At 33.6% G+C, this 19,998-nt stretch overlaps 2 protein-coding genes across 3 annotated transcripts in view; both read right to left on the bottom strand.

The window, feature by feature from the left end:
* Positions 1 to 19,998, bottom strand: part of LOC149490199 (uncharacterized) — a 245,421-nt gene that overhangs the window by 140,646 nt on the left and 84,777 nt on the right. The window lies entirely within an intron of this gene.
* Positions 131 to 19,998, bottom strand: part of chinmo (Chronologically inappropriate morphogenesis) — a 65,235-nt gene continuing 45,367 nt past the window's right edge. For both annotated transcript variants that reach the window (XM_089701181.1, XM_089701187.1), the window contains exons 3-7: positions 8,208 to 8,431; positions 5,997 to 6,319; positions 5,398 to 5,603; positions 4,886 to 5,077; positions 131 to 4,458 (exon numbers count right to left, since the gene is read on the bottom strand). In XM_089701181.1, coding sequence (XP_089557307.1) covers positions 4,238 to 4,458; positions 4,886 to 5,077; positions 5,398 to 5,603; positions 5,997 to 6,319; positions 8,208 to 8,431 — 1,166 coding nt within the window. In that variant the 3' untranslated portion in view covers positions 131 to 4,237. The remainder of the gene's footprint in view (positions 4,459 to 4,885; positions 5,078 to 5,397; positions 5,604 to 5,996; positions 6,320 to 8,207; positions 8,432 to 19,998) is intronic.

The raw sequence follows: 19,998 nt of genomic DNA, 5'->3' as shown, positions 1-19,998 counted from the left end.
CAACGTGTGACTGTCAATTCCTTAATTTACTTAAAATTACAATAAACTTTAAACACGATGGACGGGTGTAACTTGTGGAGTAAAATAAAAAAGGAATAAAAGGGAGAAAAAAAACAAAAACAAAAAATAATAAATTTTGTTACATTTTTTTTAATTCGCAGAAACCTAACAAACAATAATTTTTCTCAATTCTCATTTCCTTAAAACATAGTAACATCTATGCAACACAAGAAATAACTGGGGAAAAAATAAATAAAAATTACGAAAAAAAATAGGTTTTATACTCCGTAGAGTGAAGTAGGTACGATTAGATTACGCTGTCGTCTCAGGGCCGATCTCTGTAACGTATTGCGTCGAAATGAGGTAGAACATCGATGAGATTATAATAACTAGCCTAATTAACACTTAAACTAATTAAAAACTATCAACTCAGCGTTTTTGACATTATCCGCAAGGTTTTCCGGGGCACACGCTGAGTTGAAAGCACTGACTACCTTTCAGAGATTCAATTTGCGATCTACATCAATTATTCTCAAACCGAACGCCCAAGACACCTTACATATACATTTTGTTTCAGACACGTTCAGTCCTACGCTATCCAACTATCAATGACACATAAATTCTGTTATCTCTACACTTAGTAACATTAATACTTCTGTGACGGGAGCATTTCACTTTGAATCCTGAGGTAGCAATTTGTACTTTTCATAAATTTCCCATTACGCTTAACCTAAGTATTTCATCATATAAAAATCTATTTAAAAGCTTAAAATTATTTTAATCCTCGAGGTAGATAAACTTATAGACTAATTTGGATTGTACTGTGATATATATTCGTTCAGCTAATGTTGTATTGTATATTTGTATTAATACAAATGTATGAATGCATATCGCAGGACAACCCATGTGACGGCAGAGGGTCACCATACCCGTAACAATCTTTGGCTTTACCATCACGACATATCGCGATTTATATACAATTAAAATAAACTTAAAACTATACCTTAATAACCCAAAATGGAGACAAAGTTTAAGCAAAATAAATGCAGCTTTGAGCTAGCGAGTTTTATCTATTGCACAGGAATGACAGAGGTAGATGTTATAAGGGTATTTCTTTTCAAATTTAACTGAACATAGAGGAATATTTATTGAAAATTATATACAATCAATTGCACTTAGGTAAAGGTGTTCTTTAAATTGATTCTTACGCGATTCACATTAGAGTCAAAATTGCATTAAAATCAATTACTAATGTGTATTATAATGATACAATGAAGTTTTTGTAACAATTTTCAATAAATACGAATCCTCAAAGCAATTCTTTTCAACTGTACGACTTAACCTTCTTGCTCAAACTTCAAAACCAAACATTAGCCAATATTCAACAAAACCTCAATACGAATTTACTTATAACTCATTTTCTATATTATTATCTCGCACTTGCATTAGAGATCGGCCTGAGGGAGGGGAGGATGCAAACATCGACTTATTTAAACCTTATCACATCAATTATATTACATCTAGCGCAGACATACGTCTACTTACATTAGATATAACAATGAGAAAACTTAATTTAATGTGATTTCAACTATCCAAACATTAGTAGTATACCGAACTTTGTACACAACAACAAAGGATGAAACTTCACAAAATGGTAAACAATAAAAAATTTACGTAATTGATATTTTGATCTTTTGTACTTGCACAAACCAGCGAATCCACATGTAAATCTATCGCAAATTAAGAACAAAATAAAAAGAATTAAAAGTGATGCATTAATGCAATTATCTTTTACATATCACAAAACATTAAATGTCAAAAGAAATCACATCTATGAATTTTAAATTCATAAGAAACAAACGAAAAAAACAGAATAATTACTCCTGCTACATAATATTTTTCAAATATAATTAAGGAAATTTAACAATTTAAGATTGATAGAAAACATGTCTTAACAATAGTACGCCTAACGTAAATGCCAAAAAAATATTAAAATGTATTTATTACAATAATAATCCAAAGATAAAAAAAATAAAAGGTCAAATTAATTCCCAATTTAGCCCAACTAGACAAGAACATTTATAAGAAAAAATGTTACAACTATTAAAAACCTAAAGTATACTTTAGGCCTTTTATATGGACCATTGAATCTGAGGTGTGAACCATCTTGAAATATGTACACAAGTACCGAGAATTTCTATCGAAAAATCGGCGAGCTGGCCCATATAAATGACCTATGGTTATGACCGTTGTATACAAAGACATAATATGGCAATTCAAATAGTCTTAACGTTGAAGACTATCATTTGTAAAGTGCGTTGATTCATGTCTAGTTCATTTCTCAATCCAAACCAGAACCACGCAAAATCAAACCTTCCGTGTTCACATCCGTATGATAATTTTTTATTTTTATTTATTTTTTTATTTCAAAGTTTGTCCGTTCCAATATCTACGCCAACATAACGTTCTACTAACGTTTTCATATCCAAATACATAAAAGATACTGCGACCTCCCATTGTACTCAAGGAATTTAGGCCACACTAGACACTTCTCCGCAATTTCAATCTACCGGTAGCCCATACGTTTCCTTTCAATAAACTATTTGACCAAGGAACAATTATTCACTGAGATAAAAATACAGATAAAATAGTAAGACTATAAAATACAAGATCAATTAAAAATATTGAAGTATAAATCTTTAAAGACCTCTAATTTGTAAAATAGCTTCTTTATGTTGTACAGGAAATAACAAAAAGGTACAAGAATGTTAATTTATCTTTGATTGTAGAGAACTATTCGAAAATATTTTCTTCTTAATATTTAAAGGACATTTATATAAGAATTTCTTATCTATACTGACACTAACAGGACTGAGTTAAGTGTTAATAGATGCTTAATACATTAAGGAAATCGAGGTAAACATTCAGATTCCAACTACACGACAACGGAACATATAATAAAATCACTGAGCCTTCATAAAGCGTTCTTCATAAAAATATTTATTGTAACCTAAAATATAAATATAATAAATATGAATGCAACTCATTCCTAAATATCAGGAACAACACACAGTTGCTACATTCACACGTAACAAAGAAAAAATATAAAATAAATAAATGTGAACTTAAAATTTGAGGATATTTGGCACTGTCCCATTTGCTTGATAATGCAGATACTAAGGTGTAGAGAGCCGGCGTCGCCCTCTCAATTATAATACACTAGCGACACCGGCCACCATATATTAAATATTTCAATCTCAACTGGTTGCACTTGAAATGACTAGCTATATAAAAAATAAGTGGCCTTCTAAATGCACTACGAAAACATTTAACGGAATGATAAAATCGACACCATCGCGTTAAAACATATAATATTTGGTCTCAATAGTAACACCCGAATAGGCGAGTTGAGAACGAACAAAATATAGGTAATACATTCACGCCTCCTAACTTACATGCAAACAAATTAACACGTCTTTACCTAACTACTTATGTCCCTAGGGCGAATTGTACTTTGTACAAACTAAAACCATGCACTGTACCGCACAAATCTGATTTCCCGCGTTCTGACATCGTTCGGATTACTTGACAGTGTGGCAAAAACTAAATTATCATAGAGCCTGTTCTATTGTATCACAGATGTGTTAAAATTATAAAACTTAACCCGGTTTTGCAGTCTATTGTTATGAATTATAGAATAAGAAAAATAATATAAAATAGAGATATAATTTGCCACAGCAACACGTCGACTGAGGTCACGGCGATATACATTCTCCTATTATTTACATACTAAGCCTATGACCGTCAGTCTCGACATCGATTCTAAGATTCCCTAGCTCAGTTTAATATAAAATAAGCTATATCATAACGACCGAGAGCTCAAAATAAACGTCTATAAAGGTAACTTCAATTCACAGTCAAATTAAGGTACGTAGCGTAGGGATGAAATAGGTACAAAATGTTCAAAACACGGTACCATAAAAAGGTGAACACTGAGCGACCACACAGCTACACGTGGAGATTAAATTAAGTAAATATTATCGCACATATTGAAAACATCTTAAAAAATTCTTAAGATCAATTTTGAGGTAGATTACTGTTACATAAATATGCATTAAACGAGGTATATTTATTGTACGCGTTAGGGACGCGGTCGGACGCCCTGAAGTGGGGTCGTCCGGACCGGTCGGAAAGAATAGAGGTAGATCGGTTGATAGTTTGGAATAACTCAAAGGGTTTACTGCGTGTGATTGGGTAGGGGGCCTTGAGGGAGGTGGGGGGTGACCTGGTGGCGATGTTCCCGCGCGATGTGGCGGCGCACGGTGTTGTTGCGCGTGAAGGTGCGCGAGCAGTGCGGGCACGGCACGCGGATGCCCTGGTGCCGCTGCCGGATGTGCGCGCGCAGGTTCGTCTCGTAGCCGTACAGTCTCTCGCAGTATGGACACTTTAGTTTCTTTCCTGGAATTTCATACGGTTGTGGTATAGTGGGTTGTGGTATAGAAAACAATGTGAAGTTTTAATTTGAATATCGTTCGCGTTTTGCCAAGAATATGAATATTGATTATGATCCTTACACGTAATTCCAATACTGTCCTTATTCTTCTATCAAACAAGTTAAAATAAAATAAAGAACTGGTTGACCTCGCACAGGTTTTCCTAGTGGGTTAAGCTTGGATTTTTTACAAAAATTGTGAAAAAATAAATACATTTTGAATTACAATTTCATTTTGAACTAATTGAAAATTCATGGTAACTTTTAGGTACTCATCATATCAAAACAATCATATCACTAAGATGAGATATTATGTTGACATGTGCATAGAGTCACTGTCATTTCCAATTTGTAATTCTGCAAGCAAAGTTCATTTGTGTAAGCATTGTTTACCGTCGGCAGTAGCGATTCCTCCAGACTTGCTAGTGATGATCTTCGTAGGCCAAATGTCGGGGCTGGGCTTGGGCGGAACAGGCGAGGTCTCATGCGGGTTGTCGTGGTAGTTGGTCGTGGATATCGGCACTACGGGCGGCGGCGAGTTGTTGTAGCCAGCTGCGTAGTCGTTCTCGCTTTTTATCCGTAAATCTGGAAATGAGAGGAGGTTGTTTGAGATTATTGTTATTATAATATTGTAATACATTTGGAAATATGAATAGGTATATTGTTTTAGACTAAATGCATCAGTTTTTCTAAAGGTAAGGTTTTGTAAAGTAATAAACAAATCTAACAACACAATTCGCAAGAATTTCTTCTTTTTAAGAAATTATTTGCAGTCTCATAGATAAAACAAATAACAATTTAAGTAATTCTCCTTATCAGAAGATTCAGCACACATAATTGCACTGTCATATATGGGAAATACTTGCCAATTCAATATAAATGCCCAGTTTTACCTGTGACCTTACCTTCAGCGCCCTGGTCAGTCGGCAAGCGTTCCATATTTTCATCCTTAGCCGGAGCAGATCGTTCATAGCCATTGTTCTTGATCGGGTTGTTAACACTAGAGGTACAGTCGGGGGGGTTCTCTTCATATCTGGCACCCGCGCCAGGTGACGAGCGAGTATCCGGCTCGTCCGCCACACTACCACAGTGCGATGAAGATGAGCTTTGCCTGAAGACATTGATTAACATTTTAAAAGACAATGTAAATGTAAATAGGATAAAGAAGGTAGCTCAAATCTGAATGGCAATGATGCGTACATTCAATGTTCTTTTATTTCCTAAATAGAATTGCTATAGGGACTGAACCCCTTGCCTCACCCTATGAAGCGAATAAATTTATTGCTGATTCGAAGGATGTTTTTCTAAAAGTTGCTGATAGTAAAAACACTGTTTGTTTAGGAAAACGGCCACGAAAGATAGTTGGAAAATTGTTCGTATTGTACTTCTGCATACGGCTTATATTCGGTACAATATATTGTAGCTTATATACTAGTTTACAAATGGATAATTCTGTTGATTTAAGATTTTTCCTCAAAGAGGATTATCTTCTGTAATCAATTACCTGTAATTCCTTGTAACGGGGCTGGCGGATGGCGACGGTTTCGGAGGCGGTGGTCTTCGATGCGACGACGAATGTATTGGCACGTGGGCGGGTGGTGCATACCGCCCCATCCCGCCACTGCCACCATGTATGGGTATTCCGTATTGAGTCATGATCGGTCCGAAGGATCCGCTATGAGGCTGCGGGGGCGCTGACTCCTGGACCTCGCAGTTCACACCAGCTACTGGGCTCGTCTTCACGCGGGTCTGGTGACGCTCCCCGGATTGTTGGGTCTGTTGCTTCACCCAAGCGTCTTGGGACATCTCCATGGACAGGCCTTTGACCTACAAAAATGATTTTAAGGTTATACTTGGTTGTAGGATCGCAAGGCTTCGCGTCGCAAGTAGAAAAATTAAATTGAGTGCATTATATTATTAAAAATATCTTATCAACTATATTTTAAAATAAACAATATTAGGAAATATGAAAAATCTGTTTTTATTAAACTTATGACGAGCTAATGAAATAAAACCCATAATTGTCAAAATACATGTATATTACCCGAAATGTAACTATTTTCATTTATTATCAACCGCATTCGTTACTAATACTTAGGTCACGTTTTCCTTAAAAACTTACTTAACAAAAACCTTCATACCCTGCTATTATGTAAATCATAAAACTCATGGTCGATTTTGGACCACCTAGTTTCCTTTCTTTGCCTTTAGGTCATTTGATACTCTATCGAGATAAGGGTAACGTTAATAACGTGTAATATTTCAGCCACTTGATATTCTTTATTATCCAACTAATATTATAAATGCGTTTGTTGTTTTCTATTTTGATTGGTCAGTCGGATATAGATTGTGTAAACTAATATTTTTAAAAGCTTTTAAATAATGGTTATGAATGTTAACATCGAAAACGATTGAATATATTTTGAATGGATCAAAACTGGTATTTACCTTTAATCAAAACAATGTTATTAATAACACTTTAGTGCTTTTGTTTAAATTGTATGAATCTTTTATTTACTATCTAGCGAATACAAACGTAAATATCCTACTAATATTATAAATGCGAGTTTGTGAGGATGTGTATGTGTGTGTTTGTTACTCTTTCACGCAAATACTACTGAACCGATTACAATGTAATTAAGCACACATATAGAAGGTAACTTGGATTAACACATAGGATAGGTTTTATCCCGCAAATCCCACGGGAACGGGAACTATGCGGCTTTTCTTTGAAAACACGGGCGAAGCCGCGGGCGGAAAGCTAGTTAACTATATAATATTCGTAACGTCATTATAATATAATACTATTATTCATTTTATTTAATAAAAGCTCTCTTTAAAAGTTATTCAATGCGATGTCTGGTTTTGTTAGCCAGTAACGTATTTTGTGAATTAAGCGATTTATATGCTGAAAATGTTAAAATGGCCTTGGAAAGTGTTACGAAATTATAATTACTGGTAATTAAAAGCAGGTTGGGGTAGGTAGGTTTTATAGATATACATTTATTCTAAGTGGTTATGCGGTCATGTAATTATATCATAGGACTTTATTATGTATCTAATTTTATTACTATGTTCACCTATCCTGCTTTACTGACGATTATAAAGAAATTAATACTGGTAATTGTTAATAGCTATTTAGGTAACTATTTATTTAAAACTTAATATTAGAAAACAATGTGATGCTGATAAAAATCGTTTGGTATGTCTACTTAAAGATTAAGAACGATTCATTTTAAATAAAAAATAAATTATAAAATGTAGTATCACCTAAGTCCTAATTCCTAAACGATTGGTTAAAATAAGGCTGAATAACGTTTTTCATACAATCAAAGACGCAAACTAAAAACGTAGGATGTTAGCAAATAAGGGTGGAAAATTGGACCTAATATTTCCCAGACCTTCACAAAACTGATACTAACTGATGGAATAAAGGTGTTGAGCTGATTAAGTAAAGCTGTTGAGCAATTATTGGTTATTCCCTAATCTACTTTTGAAGAAATTCATCACTTATCTTTCATTGGACTATAACTTTAGTTATTTTTAACAACAAAATCGTTTAACCGTCTGTGCTTCGTAGAATTCACAATATACACCTTATTTTATGGGTACATACCTATTAATGTTACTACTTCTACATTTAGCAGTCTACAATCTATCGGTATATCTTTGTGTACGTACGCACCTCTAAACTATGCATTAGTTAGTGGCTGACCTGTAAATTCTCGCCGCTCTTAAGAAAGCTGGAGAGGGCATCCTGACTGACATGCACCTCGCCCTTATACATGAACTCCAAGAGGGCCTGCATGTTGTCCGCCGTGGTGGCTTCGAGAATGACGTAGCAGGCGCCCGCATGGCTAGGCGGGGCTGTGTCGAATAGCTCTTGGAAGTGCTTACTGCAAGCTGCCAGGATAACCTTGTGTGCTTTGAACTGGCGACCTGGAACAAGGAAGGAAATGGTTAAAACTAGACTATTTGAAAGAAAGTTCTTTAACATTAACGCTAATATGCCGCAGTTAGTAGTGTATTGTTTTTTGGTTTAACTTTAAGTATAAGTATAACGTCACCTACTACTATCCTGTAATCCTGTCCAATAATTACGAATATACTATCATTAACACGAAATTTAATAGGATAGATGTTTGTAAATTTTTCACACAAAAGGTGGGGCTCGGTTTCGGGTGAAATATGGCAAATGATATCAGATTATAGCCTGGATTAACAACAAGGCTTCTTTTCATACATAAACCACTAGTTGAATACGTAGAGTATTTTGTTTATTAAAACTGGAAGCCAAAAAACGTATAAATAACAAAAATGTCTACAAATAGGTATATATGTAGGTATTTTGATTCTAATTAATGTATAGAAAATCTCAATATGAATAACATCAAACTCCAGTTCAATATTAAAAAATATGGAAATGCCAGGTCAAAATTTGGCGACATAAATAAACCCATATAAAAAACTAGCTTCCGCCCACAACTTTGTACGTGCTTCCCTGTTTTTCCCTGTTCCCGCAAGAATTTCGGGAAATCCTTAGCGGGTGCCTACGGCTTAACATCTATCTGCATGCCAAATTTCAGCCCGATACGTCCAGTGGTTTGGGCTGTGCGTTGATAGATCACTATATTGTCCTATTATCTGTAGTATATTATTATTAGTCTGTGCTATTATTATAATTTTGTAAAATTTAGTAATAAATACAACTTAATTGCACATTACCCAACGTAAGTACGCATAAAACCTTGAACATTAATTACCACTGTTTACGTATTTACATATAAATTATTGGTAATAACAATTAGGCAATGTATTAAAAACTAAAGATATCGTCCTAAAAGATTATAGTAACAATTATTTGTTCCTTTACCCTTTAATAGGAACTGTAGTTTATCCAATAAACTAAAATAAATCTACTCTAATATTATAAATTGGTTTTATTTTACTTTTTTATTATGATTTAACTCAAAAACTGGGTACACTAACAGAGTGTATTTTTTACCCTCAGGTCACCTGACAAGGGGATGTAAATAAAATTTCTTTTTAATTCAATGAGAAAAGTAGACAATAAATCGGAAAAAGTAGCCGTAGGTAAAATGACTCTTAGCGACGCGACGTTAAGAGGAAAAATCAAACACACTTTTTCACTAATTAGTAGGGTTGTTGAGGATTCCTCTTCCGCTTCCTCATAATGCGGAAGTTCCGCAATATTTTGGGTTCCTCTACCGTTACCGCATCCTCAAAAATGAAAATAAAAAAATCCTCTTCCGCTATCGCTTCCTCAAAATTTAGAGGAAATTTATGAGGATGCTGATCCGATCGGGCGGCGAACTTACAAAGCCTATTTAAACTATGTATTTGAGCTACGAGTCGGACTCTACTAACGAACAAGAGTAGAGTCTTACCGCCATATTTTTTATATCTGCGCCTAACACTTATCTCTAAACATAATAATATAACATTTTCTCTCATACTCAGAAGAAACATATGTTTGTCAAAAGTTATTTTAAATTAAAAAACAAACAATTTGTTTAAGCCTACATAATATGTAATATCTACCAGTTAGTTTTTTTTTGTGGAAATCGCCTAATGTCGCTTCTGGCACTGATATAGATTAGGTTTTTTCTGTGGGTTTTTTCGAGTAATATGCATAAACAAAAGCTCATCTGAGTCCGGCTCGTGACTCAAAATATAGTATAAGTACTTACAGCCTTTGTAAATTCGCGTTCGGGCGAGCTAACCTCCCCTATCCTTAAACATCAATACGTAGAGACAGGAGAATGACTTTTGTTTTAATTTTTAATTTTAAGTTTTTATTTTTTTAATTTTGATTATAATTTCCTATCATCCTCATCCTCATCCGCTTCCTCTTCCGCTTCCTCATCCGCATCCTCTTCCTCAAAAAAATATCCTCATCCTCATCCGCATCCCCTAAATTTGTGTGTGAAAATTCCTCTTCCTCCTCCTCTTCCTCATAATCACTTCCTCAACAACCCAACTAATTAGTAAGGATTTATTTTGGTACCAAGTCCGAAAAATCATCCGCCGATAGTCGGTACGCTAATGTTACGGATGTATAGTTGTCCCTCCAGAGATACAGCATAGGAAGAAAGGGTTAGGGATTACCCTCGTCCCCTCGTCATGTAACTCCTTAATAATTAATATATTATGCTGCAAGGATGTTCTTATCTATACTAATATTATAAAGAGGAAAGGTTTGTTATGTATGTATGGTTTTCACGCATAAACTACTGGACCGATTTCAAAAATTCTTTCACCATTAGAAAGCTGCATCTTCACTGAGCAACATAGGCTATATTGCATTTTCAAAAAAAATAGAGATACTTACTTACCAAAAAATGCAATAATGTAACTCAAGGCGTAAAACATTCCTTAATACAAAATACAAATTCTGTCATCGCGTGCGCTGCGGAATCTATTCCTTGAAGTACGAGGATGGTTCTTATAAAAAAAAACGTAAGCATGTAGGTACCACGGGCGAAGCCGGGGCGGACCGCTAGTAGTACGTCCAAAGCACGAGAACTGCGTATAATCTACATGTATTATATTAATACGCATTGTATTTTAGCATGTACCCTCCGTTTTACAAGATGATGCATAACGTATCGTAACTTTTCGCTATTTAATAGTGCGATCATTGATAAATATTAAGGGACTCCATAAAAATGGTGATTATTGTACTCTTCTTACGAGAAAAACATTCGTTTGATAGGTAGGTAACAGTTTAAACACTAATTGAAAAGAAGTAAAATTAACTGAAAATTAAATGATCATTAAGAACTAAGTTAGAAATGGATAACGGTTCATGAAAGAAAGACAAGGAGGTAACTCAAACATTAAACGAATCGGGTGAAGCAACACTCGTTTAAACAGTATGAAACCCTGAATTCTTACGTCTTAATAACCTTACCAATCGTCATACAATAATACATGCAATGATAACACTGGTACATCTGTCCGTGACGTCATACCTGCCGAATAGCGCGGAACACAGTGTAACCTTGGACCTACGGAGTGTTAAGCCGACTATACTAATGCGATTTGACGGCTGAAGGCGACTTTTCGAACGCATAAATCGAAAATGTGTGGATACGCAAAATACATATCATACTTACTTGAATAGGTAGAAAACACAGTAATAATATTATTAAGGGCCGATTTTTCAATTCTTGGTTAAAATTTATCTGTCCAATAAAGTATTACACGAACATTTTAAAATGTCACCTGTAAACTTATACCGACAACTAGAATACATTTTTCAAATGGTAGTTTAATACGTTATTCGATGAATAAGTTTTAACTTTTAACCAAGGATTGAAAAATTAGCCCTAAATAGAGCATACTTTACGTGGTATCTCAATAAAATATGAAACTCTTATAGGCCAAAGTAATAGTAGTAGTAGTATAAGTATAAAGCCAAAGGTAATGCATATAGGTAGACAAACTTAGGTAAAACCATTGTTTTAGAACGAAAGTAAAGACAGGAAAGGGTTAGAAGAGTCCTTGATAAATTAATTATTCATACACATGTTGTTGATGTTTCGATTTACATAATATTATCTTATAGGTTAAGATTATGTATCTTTACATAATTGTTTTGATGTGAAATAAATATTTATGTGAGGAAGTCAGTTGTGGCGATAATAATTTATTACTGATAAACAAATCATTTCTAATGAAGTGAAACAAGGAAATTTCCTCTTATGTTGTAGGGTGAATGTGACAAATTTTACAGATCGATGATTTTGCAGATGAACGATTGGTGAATCAGCCTGATGATGCCTGCAAAAGGGGAGTTTTATTTTACTATTACTGGACTTACTATTAAGGAGACGATGTATTATGTAGTATAACCATTTTAATCTAATTATTGATATACTGTTGAGACGAATTAAGGCATTTGGTATAAGTCGTTTAGAATACATGTTATATTTTGTTCTTTTTGCTTTCTAATGGATTAACTATCTGAAAAACTATTGAAAGAAATTCAGAAAACTAAATTATTCCTGCGAGACGTTAGCTATATTTTTCTGTTGTTTTATCCGGGTCACTTATTTAAAAGATCAAAGGGTGGCTTGATGGTACTTGAAGTAAACTAGTTAAATAAAAGTTAATGAATTTAAAACATACGTTTACCTTCATTCCATTATTAAAAGTTTTGCATTAAATTAAATTTTTATAAATGGCTATAGACTCTAGTGTGTAAAAGGCCTAAACGAGCGATATGCAAGTATTCCGCTTCTAGCTACGTACTTGTATTCAATACACGGGCTGTTAAGGACAAATACCTATTTCCTTCTACAGTTAATATTATATTTTTATCATACGATTTATGGTCAAATTTTCTTTGGCCGCATGAGGATATAGAAACAGTTCTAATTAGTGAATATCTATTGTTATACGTCATCCAAAATAGCAATAATTGTTAAATAACAATTAAACTACATATTCCTTATTAAACCCTTCAAAGATAATTTAATAATAATTTATTAATTTCTAACTTCTATAGTTTTCCCCAATTACAGATTAAATTACAACAAATAATAACCATGTTAAATGCAAATAAATTAAAACAATTGTAAGAAGTGCACACATTTAAAACAGACAGTCAATCCCGATTCCTGTTCTTAGTTTATAAATTTACTAGCGACCCGCCCCGGCTTCGCACGGGTGACGGGTGCAATGCTGATACTAAATAAACTACAGGAAAACTGTGAACGTTGTATATAAAAACATAGCGGCCCGCTCCGTCTTCGCACACGGGTATAAAATAGGTATATAGCCGGGCGGCCGGCCGGCCGGTACCGCCGCAAACGCTATCCCTTAATTTTTAAATCTGTAATATCTTCGAAAATATTCACTTAAATCATACGGTGTAAAGGCCCATATAGATCTATATTAAATGAACAATGTATTGAAGGTATTTAATTGGTTAAGGATTAATGCTGTATTGGTTAAAATCGCATCGAAAATTAGCCATTATTTGTCGTAAAAAGTAAATGACAAAAAAAAGTTATTGTGGGTTATCCATAAGAGATAGACATATACCATCGCGGACTTTTCTATAGACCTTTTCAATGTGTATAATACTTAGTACATTATTTTGATAAAACTCGTAGGGTTCAGCCTGCGTTTGCAATGTAAGCGGAAAAAATGTAATTTTTTACGACATCACATTAGAAACCTCAAAAATAACAGTACTTCTCCACTATTTAATGGATGTTATTATACATATAAACCTTCCTCTTGAAACACTCTATCTATTAAAAAAAACCGCATCAAAATCCGTTACGTAGTTTCAAAGATTTAAGCGTACAAAGGGACATAGGGACATGGGGACATAGGGACAGGGAAAGCGACTTTGTTTTATACTATGTAGTGATAACCCCTTATCCGATATTAAAATCGAGTTGTTAGTACATGCTACGCGGTTTCAAACGTATCATGACTGAAAACTCTTGAGGCATTACTTTTATTTATCGTATAGTACAATGCAATTTAGGTACTACAATATAATGCAAGGCAGAGACTGGAATTAAAGAATGATGAACTGATGAACATTAAGATAAGTACACATGTAGTTAAATTAATATAGATCCAAAATATTGCGTAGCTGTTCTAACTTCGATCTGAACATCAAACAGGCCGTTATTTGATCAGGGTCTTGTAATACAGAAGCTATGCAATTAAATGGATGATTGAACTAATTGGCCGCATGCTGCAATCATAATACAATGAGCTTTTGCTATGGTAATTAATCATCAAGAGTAAGGATAAAACTCAAAATTTGTAGAACGTCTACATTTAGTGTTAAAAATTGCGTCCCAAACTTGTCGAATTTCGTAAAACTACAATAAAACTTTCGCATATTCTGTCGTATAGAAATAATAAAAATCATGAACTATATTTACAAAAATATTTCCAATAAGTTAAATTTATTCCAACAACATTTACCTATATTCGATTCAAATCAAATTCAAATCAATGATTTCGCTCTAGAAAACGACGTAAACCAACATAAATAATTTTGCATGTAATCATTAATAGAATTTCTTATTTATTGCAGAAATTAGATTAATGGCCGTGTTTTTATGCAGGAAACGAAAGCTATTGATATATTTTTTACTTCCCGACCTTGTTTTATAGCACCTTTTGTAAATGTCAATAACCTTTGGACCTTTCATTCAGACGGAAGTTAGAGTTTATCAAATAAATATTTTAGCGTATTATTCTCCGCCAATCAAAGTTCATTCATGATGCAAATCTTTATTTATTGCCAATTTGCTATGCGAATGTGCTTAATTTCTGTGTATTGAGTGATATATTTAAATTCTAAGCATCGCAATTAATAAGTAGATAGAAACGTTATGTATTGAACACTTTTAGTTACATGAGTTTTAAACGTAAAGGTCTTTATATTTTGAATGCTCGAACTTATTTTTAAACTTGCAAAAATTGTATCCCTATTATTTATTCTATACGGTTATAAAAATCATGTTAAATCTATACACGGGTTTACTCTAGTTAAACAGTCACTTTTCGAAATAAATAAGGTTGTAAATGTTTGTAAAAACATTGTTGAGTAACAAACATACAAATATCCAATCGTTTACATAGTTTACTTCATCCTAATTCTTCCTTCCATCCTTAGTATGGCAGAATTCAGCAGATCATTTTGTTTTAATCATAGCAAAAAGCTATAAAAACTCCATAATTACAAGAAAACAGTTAATTTACATAAAAACTACATTGAAAGTAACGAAATATCAATACAAAGTATTATATTTAACAATCACGTGTAGGAAAACGTGAAAAGTGTTGCGAGGACACCAGTTCTTGATACTTGCGTGAATTAAAGCCAAGTGTATACTAGGTTAGTGACAACGTAACTCGTAAGCATATATCTTACTGGCTCAGTAATAAGTATTTTTTTTTTGTATGACAATACTTTCTTAAAATATAACTTATATTAAGTATACCTATTTGAAACTAGGTAAAATATAATATTTATGTATCATTAGCCGTAAATTATAAGTAAAATTACTTAGGTATTTATATTCTTATTCATTCACGAAAAATTAGATTATATCATAATGCAATACAATAAATTAAATATATTTTACGGGAAAAATACTAAACACAAGTTATTAATACGGATAAAATGAGCAATAAAAAATTTTACTGTAAACAACTATTAAGAAACACGTTTATTGTGTACCTATTTATTTGCTGATAATTATGTTTATTTACAACTGCGTTTTCTAATTCCAATTTAAAGTATTTTTGCATTTTTCATATACCGAATATTAATGAACTTAAAAAAATCCACAATATAACTGCTTAAAAGAGAAGCCTATTAAAATAAGAAAATTTATCAGTTTATGCACCATAGATTTTCTAAATCACAAGAAAGTCTAGACTGACTTAAGTTTACGCAAGTGACAATCGTATAAAGCGCAATACACACTGAGCCCGCCGGGCCGCCGACAAAGCCCGGCGACACAACCCGGCGGCCTGTATGAAAAGAATCATGTCGGCAACATGCGCCCGCGCGTGTTGCCCGCCGACATGTTGGCGGCTTGGGTACGCCTGCGCTCAGTTGCCCGACGACGCTCGACCTATAATTGACTGTCAAATAAATTTCTCATCTCAAGCCGCCGACATGCCACCGACCAAATTTTCCGGCTTGTAATAAGTGAAGCCGCCAACTAGACCGCCGACAAAAAGTTGCCGACATATGTCGGCGGCCCGGCGGGCTCAATGTGTATTGCGCTTTAAGCTTACATACAACAATTACAGGTTAGAAACGTGCATATAACGACCTAATAAACGATTAAAAAAATAATAAAATTCAAATATAAAATCCAAAGGTCTTTTTCAAGGCTTCGGCTTGACCTAGAATAGTTTCACAGTTATTTTTAATTGGCGCTTAGAATCACGTGTGTAGAGTATTGTAAACTAAATTTATACTATTTCCTCATAATAATTATTATTTTTTTGCACAATACATTTTATGCCTATTAAGTTACTTATATTAATTTTTTATCAATTTCATTATTTCGTTAATTTATTCATAACTTACTTTTTTGTGCATAAATAATAAATATTAAATAATATTATAATTAATTAAGTACCTACCATTTTTTTATCTAGCTAAATATTTTTTTAAGATGAACATTAAACTTTTAGCAATTCATCTCTGAAAAAAAAATTTAACAATTACAATTCACTATTAAGTTTATCCATTACATTAACTATTTTATAATTTTAGTCGACTACATACATCGATATAGTAATCAATTTAATTTATTATAATTGCACATCTCATAAAAAAATATTCGAGTATTTTCAAAGACTTACAAAATATTACATGTCACAAAATCTCACGTGCCTTATCTTGCCCTCTAATTTAAAACCAAAAAAACCTTTATAAATATTTAAAAAAATACGCATAATTCAGAAGATGTCCTTGCGTTATGCGTCTTTTTATTCAAACGCATCTTCTACCATTGCAACACCAATGAGGAAATGGTATGACATTGGTCACAGCTTGCAACATCGACATTGACCCCATTTAGAGACCTACTAACTTTTATCTAACAGTTATTTATGTTATATGAGTATTACCCATTTATATAATGTCTTCAAAACAACGTTAGAGGACCGTTTGTAGACCTTCATTTGTCATATTGTGTACTGTTAGTCTTAATAGTTAATATGGTATCGATGTTTCAGTTAAGTATCGGTCTAATACTTATTGTTTGCTCAACGAATATGAAAAGTATGCTATTTTTAATGTTTTTAAAGCTATAGAACATTTTAGATGGTTACACAAGGAAAAAAATATAACCTAACACGACACGCACTTAGCCATTTTTTTAAAACAAAAGTAGATGTTTCACTTGAATAATTTTCTTAACATTTCTACTTGCATAATTTTCGCATTTGAAACCTTATATTTAACTATTCATGACCTTTAATAATAATTTAGCCAACTAATGCAATCCTTTAACCGCGTTGTATCAAAACTGTGTCCTTCACGCATAATAATGACATTAAATTCAAAACCAACAGCCCTATTGTAATTTATTTTATTTATTTGTTACGACAAACAAACTTATGTTATAGACAGACGTGTATTTAGGACAGAGAATTTATTAAATGTTTATATAGTAACAAGATTTTGATGGCAAAATGTCAGAAACATTGAAAAACAGTAATAATTGAAGATCAAATTAACTAATCCAATTAGGACCATCATTCAATAAGCGCATTTCAAGTAATAATATTACGTAATTAAACGAAAAGGGAACAAAGGGATCCTCTGTTTGAACCGTATCAAAACATAATACAACGTCTAAAAGAAATAAGTTCTAAACTCGAATCCTAGATAAACTACAAACCAAACAACCACCTGCATACCAGCATAGGTGTAGGTTATAGTAGTCCCCTTTCCAACGAAGTTAAAACTCGAATTTGCCCTAAAATCCTCACCCACCCTGAAATGCGGGGCGCAGTCGCAAGCAAAATCTAGTTTATGTAAGTTATTGATCACATAGGCTGTACAATGTATATATAGATCTCAACATTGAACAGGATGCAAGTGTAGGCGAGGGGAGGGGGGTCTAACCCCGTTTTCAGCGCACTCACACCTTGACAAACGTGAACAAATCCCTGTAGGGTTGGTACTGCTTTGTTACTACATATACACCTACATGTAACTGTATATGCTACGTCTAATTTACGTAAAGTGATAAAACAAATTCATGAAATCCACAGGCTTTAGCCAGGTTATTTACCTGAGCAAAAATAATTAGTGTACTCAACAGATGTTAGCACAGTTCACCGTTGCTTGAAGAATATTATAACTAAAACTAGATTTTCGCGCACAGCTTTTCCCGCTTTGCAGAATTGAGAATTATATACAAAAAACTTTCTCAAGAACCGCTCAATCTATTAAACAGACCCATCAAAATCAGTCGCGTAATTTTAAAGATCTAAGCGAACAGACACGCAGACGGCGAATAGCGACTATTCTAAACTATGTAGTGATGGATATCATACTTTAATGCAACACAGGTATTTTTATTTAAGCCAAAATCACAAAAATAAAAAATATGTAGTACTATCGCGCCCTAAAATTGAACATGTAAGCTCAAAACTAAAGTATCGACAGCCCTATTTATTTACAGGCGTCTGTGTGCCGCCCAATTTCAAGGTCGGCGTGGGTGGCGCCGAGTGAGACAGCAGATCCCGAAGTGCAGGAAAATCGATCTTGCACGAGCCCAGCTCCTGAAACTAGGTGAAGCATGCCCTTCCAACGGAAAAGCGACGGTACTTCACTTTCCTTGTGAACCCTGACATTTTGTACGTAGATTGTACTTATGTATTTGCGCTCCGTCGATCGTTAGATCAATATGCTGTTAGATATTATAATGGTTGTAAATTGATTGTGATTCGTTCATAGAGTCTATTTTATAATTAGAAGCAATGATTATCTATATGATACTGGAATTTTGAAGTTAGTTCACTGATACTGTAATCATTTTGTAATAACACGTAATGACACATAATAATTTGTTATTGAAAATAGTTACACATACACACAATATGATTAACAATCATTGTGATACTATTTTTAAGCACGGTCAAACAAAGGAAAACCAACTTAATATAAAGTCTACGCAAAAGTCTATTCACTATTTATTACTTATCCTATTATGTTATCTATTTTGTGACGTTACACAATAAGTCTAGTTACACATTGTATTACGTCACAATACCTTTACATTTCTATCCCTGGAGTCTAGCTAAAATTATTACGTCCATTCTAAATATCGCATAAAAGCGATCCAATAATAGCAGTACTACCTTCGGTAACAATGCCTTCATAAATTAGCGCATAGGTTGGGCGCATCAAACAACCCTTTATAATCAATACCAACTAACACCAGCTATAACCATAGGGTGGTTTTGTTTCAATGCACTCCTACATGTAGAAGGGGGTCTCCCCACACCCCATAAACTACCTCTACGCAACAAACACCTCAATTTAAACGTTATACGGTGAATTCAGTGACGTATAATTAAATTTGAGAACGGAAAACAGGAGATAAAAATTAAAAAGTATAGCGAGAATCTTGTTTGTTAATTGTGTCGTAAATATTGTCTCAAAAGTCAATAGAGGAAAATTAAAGAAACGCTACTCATAATTAAAGCATCTGTCCAAATATTTGGCATTTCCTTGTACAACGTTCAACATACAAAATGTTGTGAGGCACGTTATTGGACTGAAAAACATGGATGGCTAGGGGGCATTTTTGATCGCAAATTATCTTAAAATTTAATCTCTTCATGGTACTTATTTACATATTCATCCTAGCAAAACATTCGCATTAAACGACAACCAAGAACGCACTACTCGTACCAACCTACTGCTTTTAAAACTTACATTTCCATACGTTTTTCCCAAAAAATATACC

Source organism: Colias philodice, chromosome 2, assembly GCF_061535455.1.
Source record: "Colias philodice isolate Cphi_HAF_F1 chromosome 2, ilColPhil1 Martin Lab GWU primary, whole genome shotgun sequence".
In the NCBI taxonomy this organism is placed as follows: Eukaryota; Metazoa; Arthropoda; class Insecta; order Lepidoptera; family Pieridae; genus Colias; species Colias philodice.
Note: the sequence above shows the minus strand (reverse complement) of the source record. Positions and strands in the feature narration are given on the sequence as shown.